The 12,010-nt window shown below is 36.3% G+C and overlaps 1 protein-coding gene across 2 annotated transcripts in view; it reads left to right on the forward strand.

Annotated features, from left to right (window-relative positions):
* Positions 1 to 12,010, forward strand: part of FSTL5 (follistatin like 5) — a 948,118-nt gene that overhangs the window by 817,157 nt on the left and 118,951 nt on the right. For both annotated transcript variants that reach the window (XM_020969711.1, XM_020969713.1), the window contains exons 9-10: positions 3,571 to 3,732; positions 4,677 to 4,811. In XM_020969711.1, the coding sequence (XP_020825370.1) occupies positions 3,571 to 3,732; positions 4,677 to 4,811 (297 nt within the window). The remainder of the gene's footprint in view (positions 1 to 3,570; positions 3,733 to 4,676; positions 4,812 to 12,010) is intronic.

Genomic DNA, 12,010 nt, shown 5'->3' on the forward strand with positions numbered 1-12,010 from the left:
CATAAGATTTTGAGTTCCAAATTTTTTCCTCCTCCCTTTACTCCCCTCACCCAAGATGGCATACAATCTGATATTGGCTCTAGATATACATTGATATTAAACATATTTTCACATTAGTCATGTTGTGAAGAAGAATTAGAACCAATGAGAAAGAAGGAACAAACCAGAGAGAGAAAGAGAGAGGGAGAGAGGGGAGAGGGAGAGAGAGCGAGCAAATAGTATACTTTGATCTGCATTCAGACTCCATAGTTCTTTTTCTGGATGTGGATAGCATTTTCCATCATGAGTCTTTTGGAGTTGTCTTAGATCCTTATATTGCTGAGAAGAGTTAAGTCTATCAAAGTCAGTCATCACATAATGTGACTGTTACTGTGTACAATGTTCTGCTGGTTCTGCTCACTTCACTCAGCATCAGTTCATGTAAGTCCAGGTTTTTCTGAAGAATGCTTGCTCATCATTTCTTATAGCACAATAGTATTCCATTACATTCATGCACCACAATTTGTTCAGCCAGGCCCCAGTTGATAGGTATCCCCTCAATTTCCAATTCTTGGCCACCACAAAAAGAGCTGCTATAAATATTTTTGTGTATGTGGTTCCTTTTCCCATTTTTATGATCTCTTGGGATAGCTTTTTTTTTTAAATTAAGACTTTACTTGTTGCTATTTCCCATTGTTGTCTTCTTCTGAGCTTATGTCTTGGTCTTTCCTGCCACTTTAGTACCTTTTTTGGTCAAGTTCTTTTTCATTATTTGCTCATTTTCCCAGCCTATTTCTTGACTTTGAACTTCATGTGGGGTGCAGAGACATTGTCCCTAGGTTCAGTTTTGTGTGTGTGTGTGTGTGTGTGTGTGTGTGTGTGTGTGTGTGTGCGCGCGTGTGTGTGCTGTAGTTTACATAACTAGTTCTGGGGGTTTGCATGTTTTTGGTGCGTGTAGGGTGTTGTGATCCTGGGAGAGGTATGGTCATTGCACTCCTGATATATCCTCTGATCTTTACCCAGGAATGGCCCCTGATCTCTTACAGCCACAAGTACTAGTGCTCCTCTTTGCTTTGGTAAGGTGAACAGGCTTCTTATTCCCTTGTGACCAACCCCCAGTGCTTCTCTCTGCATTGGCACTGTGACCCACAACCACATATGAACAACAGAGTTGTCAGTCAGTGCTAGCTGTACCCAATGCCAGCAAAGACTTCCCTGTAATCTCTTTCTGATTAGTTGTTCACCACCACCCACCTCCACATATATGGGCTGAGATCTCCCAAAGCTACTGCTGCTACTGTTGAGACCATGTTTGCTGCTCCAAGAGCACTCTGAAAAAGCCTCCCCCTACTGACCTCCTAAGTTTTCTTTTATTGGAAAAATGTCTTAACCTGACCTTTTATTGGCTCTGCTGCTCCAAAATTTAATTTGAGTTGTTATGTTAAATTTTTTTGGAGGGGAATATTGAAAGAGTTCAGCTAGTTGCTTCATGTAATCTTGGTTCCATTTCTTCAAGAGTTTAAAAGGTTGTTATGGGGAAGAGGTACAGTCTTTTTATGTTGGCTCTCCAAGGAAGAACCCTATGGAAGCTATAGCTGGAAGTTGCAAAGACACCAGTTTAGGCTTGAGGTCAGGAAATAAGGAATCAAAACAAAAATGAATAAAAACCTCCATAATAATTAGAGCTGTCCAAAAGAAGATGGTTTGCTTAAGAGGCAGTTGTTTTCCTTAGAGGCTTTTAAGCTGAGACTGGACAAACAACCATTGCATATTTTATTATGTGATTTCTTCCTTTATTAGTTGGGCTAGATACCCCTGTGACATCTTTTCCAATTCCCAAATTCTATAAATAATACAAAGATTAACACTCATTCACTCACACATACATTTTTAAAGAAAAGTTGCATGCATGAGGGAACTTTAATATAAAAACAATAAAATGGTACTTGGTACTTGTGCTTTAGAAAATGGTAATAAAATTGAGCATGTGATAACGGATAAGCAGGGCAGAAACAAAATGTAGCTCAGTGTTTTAAAATGTACTTTGTAAATGGGAGGAGATAGTGAGTAAATGGAAAAGGGAGTAGCTAATAGATGGAATATCATGAAAGGGAGGAAAAATAGGTAAAAAAGAACTGTGCACGTGTGTCTGTGTGTACACACATACATTTGTCTGTTTATGTGTATGCTTGTACACAGAAAATAGGTTGATGAATAAAATGGAACATATATGTAATTTGCCATGAACAGTCAAGGTATAATACATAACACATAAAGCAAGTTTAAGAAAATACTAAATATTTCTCAGTATTCTAGCAGAAAAATAATAAGTACAGGCTAGTGAGACATCCTCAGATCATGAGATTTACTTTTTGTCAGCATTTAGTAAGTATTAGTTGAATTAAATAAATTGTCTATAAGCATATTATTCTTATTTCTTTACTTTTTATATCCATAAATATACATTAATGACATTTTAATTTTTCTACCATTTTATTGTTCTATTATATAATTTACTGAATGCTATCTGTCCACAACAGAAATTATGTTCCTTTTCTCAAGCTTATCACAATGCTACCTATTCACATTAAGTAGGGATGCCACTGAGTTTCCAAGTTAACATATCGAAATAATTGCTCCTTATTAGATGTAAGAGGAGTTATTTTTTACCAAAAACAATGAATGAGATCTCTAAAGTTGATAAAATTATACATTTGGACTTCCATTTTTAAATTTTTTATTTTTATTCAGGATATCTAACCAATAGATTCCATATTTAGCACCATGTGAAATTATGATAATATTTTAGTAAATTCTGCTAAAACAGTTAATTCAATTTACATTTCTAAATGCTACTTCATTTGAAAGCTAGAGACATCTATTTGTAAACTATATGGAAAATTTTGGAATAGAAAAATTGTGTATTTGAGTATTTTTAATTAATTCTGTGTAATTATTTGTGCTTCTTTTGATAACAATTTTGAGGTAAAATTTGTACCTGTAAGTTTATTATATAGAAAACATATTGTGAAAAAAAGTTAAAATAATTTCAATAAGTTCAAGATTCATATAACTTCCTTGCATTTGTGTTTTAATTTGTGTTTATATTTTAATTTGTGAATGATCACTTACGAAGTTATGGGAACACTACACGATTGGCTCAATTTAGAGGTTTCTAATGCTCTTCAATAATGATGTTCAGTTCATGTCAGTTATGTTTCACTATTTTATAAGGGATGTGAGGCAGCTAGGTGGTGCGGTGGATAGAATGCCAGGACTCAGGAAGACTCATGTTCTTGAATTTAAATTTGGCCTCCGACACTCACTAATTGTATGACTCTGGGCAACTTACTTAACCCTATTTGCCTCAGTTTCCTCATTTATGAATGAGATGGAGAACGACGTGGCAAGCCATTCCAGTATCTTTGTCAAGAAAAACCCCAACAGGGTCACGAAGAGTCAGGCATGACTAAACAACAACAAATTTTCTAAGCGACAGAATTAAAAGCTGAATGATGCTAGACGTGCTGGCATTCATATCACTAAATTATTTTGGACCTCACTCAGTTTTCACTTGTTTTTGCTTTTCAGTTCCACCAGTTATCCGTGTGTACCCAGAGAGCCAGGCCAGAGAACCTGGTGTAACAGCTAGTCTCCGCTGCCATGCAGACGGCATACCCAAACCACAGCTTGGTTGGCTGAAAAATGGAATTGACATTACTCCAAAACTATCTAAGCAGTTAACTCTTCAAGGTACGTTTAGTTTTATGTATGTGATCCATGAGCTCAAGTGCAAAGTTTACATTAAGATCATGCCTAATTTTGTTGGATACTTTTGCTACATAGTTTTATATGAGAATGGATGGACTCAGGACTACAGATAAGTGAAGAAAGGGTTAGCTTTGAAAAGGACTTCCTTTGAGACAGGACATATTAGGTGGGACAAATATTAAAATTCTGAGATATAGAGGAAAAGAGTTAAGGAAGTTTCCTTTTGTTTCCATGCCTAACTGGTCAAATTAAGGGCAATCACAGTGAACTATAGTAGTTGGGAGTATCTTCAAGGGGAAAGTAGAGCATAATTTGATGCTTGATGCAATGGAATAGAATGCTATCAATAGGGCTATATGGAAATAATGCACGTAGTCAGTGGACCCAACAAACTTTGCTTGTATTTCAGTACACTGCTCTGTGCCCACAGCCTGTTCCTGATGTAATCATTTGTGGTTATGCAACTTGAGGTAAACTCATTGCATGTATCTTAGACATGCTTTGTCCCATTTATGATATTGAAAAACAACCTCATTACAAAATAATATAAAAAAACTTGCATTAACTCAATAATTTTACCAAGTGGGAAGAAAAGATGACAAAGAAGCATGTACAGGAAGATTTTGAATTTATCATTGCGATTTGCTTCATATATTAAACGTATAATTTTAAATAAGCACAAAGATCCAAGAAGAGAGTTGAATGGAAATTCTCCGTTCCTATTATCAGCAAATAGAGTAATCATCAAGTTCACTAACCACTTGAATACTTCTGGAATCATTTGGCATTTTTCTAGTGCACAAACTCAGGAAGGAAAACCGTTTAATTAGGATGAGCTAATAGAACTGTGTGACTATATAATCACAAAGCACTGTACCAAATCTAGAATTGTAGTTTACAAGTTGCATTTCCTTTTTTTCTTTCAGCAAATGGCAGTGAAGTTCACATCAGCAATGTGCGCTATGAAGATACAGGAGCATACACCTGTATCGCTAAGAATGAAGCAGGAGTGGATGAAGACATCTCTTCTCTATTTGTGGAAGATTCCGCTAGAAAGACACGTACGTATTAAATATATTAATCCATCAGTAAAAACCAAATTCATTTTAAAGTACTATAGTGGCTATAATAGATGTGCATACTATGTTAGTGAGATATTTAAAGTGAAAGAACTATGTGCTGTAAAATGCTAGACTTCATTTATGCTTTTTTTTTAAAATTGCCTCAACCAAACAGCTTATTAATCAACAAGCATTTTTGAAATGCCTACTGTATGTTAAGTGCCAGCTTGGTATAGTAGGCAGGAGTTAATCTCCGAGTCAGGAATACCCAGGTTCAAATCCTACCTCTGACTCATTCTTGTTATGGAAGCCTGGTCAAGTGGCTTAACCTCCAAGCGTCTTAGGCAAGTCTTAAAGATTATTATTTATAAAGAATATGCCCACATGCCTTGGAGGAGAAAGATTCTTCATCTGGGAGTTCTCTTTGTCATTAGAATTACAGGTCTAGACTATATCCTCCCATGTGTCAGACTCTGTGATTAATGATGGGGCAGAAAACTGTCTCTGCCCTCAGTGAGCTTTTATTTTGTTTCCTCAGATGAGCCTCCATGTCCCTCAATTAAATATGTAAATCATATGCCATATCCCCGTCTGTAGTTCTGAAAGTGTCATACTGTAACGTAACAAGGAACCTTACACAGGAAGGAATAATAATAATAGCACATGAAGCCCAGAACACTATGGTAAGCACTGAAAGAGACAGCCACAGTTTTCTTCTTGGTTGTTACTATTTGTTACTAATTCAGGTATTGTAATATTTTGGTTGGATGTAATTACTTGAGATTCACTCTATTTTTTGAAAAATAGACCTTTAGTTGCATTTTTCTTCTATACTTTGGCAGATTTTTGATTTTTTTGCCCATCTAAACACTTCCTTCAAAGATATAGATAGCAACTCTATCTAATCTCATTGTAGGCACTTTCTGTCAATGGGTTTACATCAACTTACTACAGGTTTTCATCTTTGGTTTTTTTGGGGTTTTTTAGTATCTCAGTGGTTCAAATACAGCACTCCTTACTCTTACTACATAACTGCCTTACCTTGTTTTCTATTCATACATATTTTCAATTTGTTTTGCAACACTTCTCTCAATGGAGGTCAGTAATGTCAAACTGAAATAGAAATAGAGGTCACTAAACTGTAAAAAGGGATCTCTGCCGGCCACATAGTGACTTAGAAAACCATATATTAACACCGTCTGTGCTCTATTTTATTTCTGCTTATTTTGTAAACATTTCTCAGTTGCATTTTAAACAGGTTTCAGATGTATTCAGGAGTGTTGTGGTTTTCAATATATATTTGACATTCTGATGTAGATAATTACTGACAACATGTTTATTCTCAGTGTATAGATAGATGAGTGAAATAGATGAGAGACAGACAGACGGACAGACACAGAGACAGACAGAGATAGAGACAGAGACAGGGAGATTATTTAAATACTTCCTTTGTGCTTGCACTGTGTGCTGAGGATACAAATAAAAGCAAACAACGTATTCCCTAACACTTCAAAGGGCTCACATGCTAAGGAAGAAAGACAACGAATAAAAAGGTACAAGAAAGAAGAGGGGAAAGAGGAGAGGGAACCCATATGAGGCCAGGATGAAGAGACTAAAGGAAGTGACAGTGGGATATGGGCCTGGTTCCCAAAAAAATTAAGGCAAAATGGCTCAGCAGTTTGAACCAGGGAGTACTAGAGATTCCTTCCAAGAAACATTTTTTTCTGTGTAACCCTTTGGGGTATTTATGTATTTTTTCTGAGATAATGATATTTCACAATTTCAGTCATGTAATATTGCTAACAAGATGGGCTATACCATGAATTGTGATAATAATGTGAAATAATAAAAATAACTTTATACTTCTGATTTTTTTTTTCTTGGGTAGAAGTAATTGGAACATATACCCTTTTCTCAAACACTCAAATTGATCTGTGATCTCATCAATTAAGTAATTTCCTCTAGTGATGTGGATGAAAAGCCATACATACCTGCCCATTTTGTGTGATTTTTGTCCATGTCTTCCCAAAAGTTGTTAAAAAAGTGTCCACCCAATTGGTTGGAGGCTTCTCTTGTCTTCTCCTGACATTATTTGGGTACCAGTGGAGCTCTGTCTTTCCTCATTATTGCCACATCTTATCTTCTCTTTCCATCATACAATGTCTTTTACTCTTGTTCATTGGTGTTTTTTGGTCATATGTTACAGGCTGCTTATGCTGACTATATGCCTTTTTATTGCCTTCTTTATGGTACTCCTTGCTAACTCTTCAGAGGTGGTTCCATTTTATGTATATGTCCTTTAATATTTATATGAAATATTTATGTAGGATTATATATGAAGGCTTGCTATCTAATCTCACTTAAAACCACATATTCATTGCATAAGATCCTAGTCTTTAGCTCTTTGTCATGATAACTGGGACTATTATATACTAATATCCTCAGAGGTCAAAAATGTGGATAACAAAATTTTTATTGAAATTTGTACAGCTATGTGTTTTGGAAGCAAGGTGATACAAAAGTGATGCCTTTGTTGAAGAATAGGTAGGAACAGATAACTTTTTAGATGTCTTCCAATCCAATTTACTTAAATGTTTTTAAAGTCCCTACTATTGAGAAGGCATTGTGCCTCTGAATAGGGATATAAAGATGAAAAAGAAAACAGTTATTCAAAGAGCTTAGAATCCAATGATAGTGGGGGCCAGACATAGTCAACATATAGTATTTACGTTTTTCTTTTAAATGAAAAGCAAAACAATTTTCTTACGCAGTAAGCCTTGACATGTAATGAACATATAAGTATATATTCTGACATACATATACATATATATATATATATATATATATACATAGATACACATATATGTGGGTGTGTACACACATACCTACATACTTATGCTTTTCTACTACATTTAATTGTTTACTACATCGACTGGCTTATCTTTGAAGACTCGTAAGTCTATATTGCCTATTTTAAATTTACATTTTGAAGACATCAGAATGGCAAATAATTTAATTTAAATAGATTCTTATAGGATTCTATTTTAGAAACCCTAAAATAAGTAACATTTTCACAAATTATACAGTGATAAAAACTTTGTTATATATAAATTTATGGGTTTGCAAAATCATTTGTATGGATAAGCAATATAAATGAAAGATTGGGTTTTTTTTTGGATGTGTTTCTATTTTATAAGTGAAGTGTTTATAGCCACCTGTAAGATTTAAAGTAGAAACTTTAAACTTTTATCAGTGGTTACTCAAATCACTAAGGCAGGTTTCATTTTTATAGTATACATAGACATGATACATACATATTTTATAGCATATGTATTATAATGTATGTGTGTATGGCAGCATGATGCATTGCATAGAGAATCATTCTCAAAATCAGGAAGAACTAGAGTCAAGTCTCACCTCCAATACATACTAGTCGAGAGATCTTGAGCAAGTCTTTTAACTACTCAGTGCTCTAGAAAGCTTTCTAAAACTCTAAGTCACCAAAAAGAGGCTCACCTACATTGGTACAGGGAGTTTCCTCACCAGAAGTTTCTTCACTTTTACTGTTGAAATCATATGTCTAGTGCCTGTCTCTCTCTATACACACACACGGAATTGTCTGAGGCAGGATTTAAACTTGAATCTTTATGACTTTAAGCTCCACAATTTATGGCCTATACCACCCAATTGCTTCATGTCCTGAACGTTAAAAATGAAAGTGAAACAAAATGAAAACAAAACAAACAAAAATTCCCTCCTCTTTTGTCCAATCTTTGGTTTTATCATAGTCAAAATAGATTATCTATATTTTAGCATTATCCTGTCACTTAGGTTTTTATCTCCTAGTTTGTCTTTATTTTCTTCTTTATGTACTTGGCTATTTTTGTGTGTTTGTTTGCTTGATTTTATCTTTATTTATTTATTTACTTATTTCTTTGTTAATTTATTTGTTTGTTTTAATATAAATTTATTTATTTTTAATTTTCAACATTTACTTCCACAATATTTTGAATTCCAAATTTTCTCCCCATCTCATCCCTCCCCCCACTCCAAGATGGTATGCATTCTGAATACCGCTTCCCCTAGTCTGCCCTCTCTTCTATCTCTCCCAACCTTCTCTTGTACTCTTGCCCTTTTATTTTCCTGTAGGGCAGGATAGACTTCTGCACCCCATTTCCTGTATTTCTTATTTCCCAGTTGCATGTGAAAACATTTTTTAAACATGTGCTTTTAAAACTTTGAGTTCCAAATTTTCTCCCTTCCTCCCTCCCCACCCACCCTCATTGAAAAGGCAAGCAACTCAATATAGGTTATACATGTGCAATTATGCAAAACACTTCCATAGTAGATATGTTGTGAAAAACTAACTCTATTTCCCTTAATCCTATCCTGCCCCCCATTCATTATATTTTTCTTTTGACCCTGTCCATCCTCAGAAGTATTTGCTTCTGATCACCCCCTTTCCCAATCTGCCCTCCTCTCTATCATTCCCCTGCTCTCTTGTCCCCTTCCCCCCCGCCATTTTCCTGTAGGGTAAGACAGATTTCCATACCCAATTGAATGTGTAGGTTATTCCCTCCTTAAGCCAGATCTGATGAGAATAAGATTCACTCATTCCCTCTCACCTTCCCCCATTTCCCCTCCACTTTAAGAGCCTTTACTTTTCTGGGGGTTTTTTGTGTGATAATTTACCCCGTTCTACCTCTCCCTTTCTTCTTCTCCTAGTATAATCCTCTCTCATCCCTTAATTTTATTCTCGAGATATGACCTCTTGAACTTCAACTCACCTTGTGCCCTCTATCTATCTGTCTATCTATCTATCTATCTATCTATCTATCTATCTATCTATCTGTCTAATCTATCTATCTATACATACACATAATTTTTTCCCTCCAATTACCATAATACTGACAAAAGTCTCATGAGTTATAAATATCATCTTTCCATGCAGGAATGTAAACAGTCCAACCTTAATAAGGCTCTCATTATTTCTCTTTACTGTTTAACTCTTCGTGTTCTGCTTGAGTCTTGTATTTGAAAGTCAACTTTTCTCTTCAGCTCTGATTTTTTAATCAAGAATGCTTGAAAGTCCTCTATTTCGCTGAATGACCATTTTTCCTTCTGAAGGATTATACTCCATTTTGCTGTGTAGGTGATTCTTGGTTGTAATCCTATCTCCTTGGCCATCTGGAATATTATATTCCATGCCCTGCTGTCCTTTAACGTAGAAGCTGCTAAGTCTTGTGTTATCCTGATTGTGTTTCCACAATACTTGAATTGTTTCTTTCTGGCAGCTTGTAATGTTTTCTCCTTGACCTGGAAACTCTGGAATTTGGCTACAATATTCCTGGGAGTTTTCCTTTGGAAATCTCTTTCAGGAGGAGATTGATGGATTCTTTCAATTTCTATTTTGCCCTCTGGTTCTAAAATATCAGGGCAATTTTCCTTGATAATTTCTTGAAAGATGATGTCTAGGCTCTTTTTTTTTTTTTTTTGATCATGGCTTTCAGAGAGTCCAATAATTTTAAATTCTCTCTCCTGGATCTAGTTTCCAGGTCAGTTGTTTTTCCAATGAAATATTTCACATTATCTTCTATTTTTTCATTCTTTTGGATTTGTTTTATAAAGTGTTTTGATTTCTCATAAAGTCACTAGCTTCCAAATGCTCTACTCTAATTTTTAAGGAAGTATTTTCTTCAGTAATCTTTTAGACTTCCTTTTCCATTTGGCCAATTTTGCTTTTTAGGGCATTCTTTTCCTCATTGGCTTTTGGACCTATTCTGCCGTTTAGTTTAGGCTATTTTTTAAGGTGTTATTTTCTTCAGTATTTTTTTGGGTCTCCTTTAGCAAGCTGTTAACTTGTTTTTCATGATTTTCATGTATCACTCGCATTTCTCTTCCCAGTTTTTCCTCTACTTCTCTTATTTGCTTCTCAGAATCCGTTTTGAGCTCTTCCAAGGCCTGGGATTGATTCATTTTTTTTTTCTTGGAGGCTTTGGATGGAGGAGCTTTGACTTTGTTGTTTTCTTCTGGTTGTGTGTTTTGATCTTCTTTGTCATCAAAGTAAGATTATATAGTGTGACTCTTTTTGCGCTGCTTGCTCATGACTCCGGCCAATTACTTGAGTTTTAAACTCTTTGTTAAGGTAAGAGTCTGCTTCCAATGTGGAGAATGCATTGTCCCAAGCTTCGGGGGTTTATACAGTTGTTTTCAGAGATACTTGTAGGGACCTGTAAATTTTCAGTTCTTGCAAGGTGGTATGATAAGGGGCGAGGTGTTTACTCCTTTCTTGGCCTGTGCTCTGGTCTATTAGTGACACCAAGCACTCCTTTCTGTCCTGGAACCGTGAGATGGGTTTCCTCTGTCCAACCACTACAAGCTCCACCATACCAGTGCTCCTCCTTGCCCCAAGCCTGCTGCCCAAAACTGTGACCCAGATCCAAGCACAGGCAAAGCAAGAGATTCCTGCCTCAGCACTGGCAAAGAGATCCGTGCAATCCCCCTCTGATCAGCCACTCGATTCCCCTTCAGTCTGTGGGCTGGAAGCTCAGGAGGCAGCTGCTGCCCCTGGGGCCTGTGTTTAGTGTTCTCTGGGAACTGGAGCTGAGACCCTGAGCTCCACTCTCAGCACCGCAGAAACAGACTTTTCCCACTGACCTTCTCAGTTGTCATTGGTGTTCAAGGGTTGAGAAGTCTGGAAGCCTCCACAGCTACCCGTGATTCAGTCCTCTGAGGCCTGCTCCCGTTATGCTGTGGCCTGCATGCCCATGCCACACTGGCTTCTCTCCCAGCCCGGTGTGATATACCTTTCTGATCAATCATCCAGGTTGTCTTGGGCTGGAAATTTGCTTCACACTGTTTTTTTTTTTGTGGGTTTTGCTGCTTTAGAATGTGTTTAGAGACATTTTTTACAGGTATTTGGAGGGGTTTGGGGGAGAGCTCAAGCAAGTCACTGCTTTCACTCCACCATCTTGGCTCTTCCTCCAGCAACCTACTTGGCTAGTTTGTTTGGGGACAATGGAGGGTTTGATGTGTGAGGAGAGGAAGAGAAAGAAGGATTGCATTTAATACAAGCAGCAAACTTGAATGTGTCTTCGGTCTTGTAAATTCGCTAATGTGAGCATTTCTTTTATCTCTACATGACAACCAATCTAGGCTTTTTTTATTCTTTTATTTATTTATTTATTTAGTTAGTTATT

Source organism: Phascolarctos cinereus, unplaced genomic scaffold (assembly GCF_003287225.1).
Source record: "Phascolarctos cinereus isolate Bilbo 61053 unplaced genomic scaffold, phaCin_HiC Scaffold_9;HRSCAF=440, whole genome shotgun sequence".
Lineage (NCBI taxonomy): Eukaryota > Metazoa > Chordata > Mammalia > Diprotodontia > Phascolarctidae > Phascolarctos > Phascolarctos cinereus.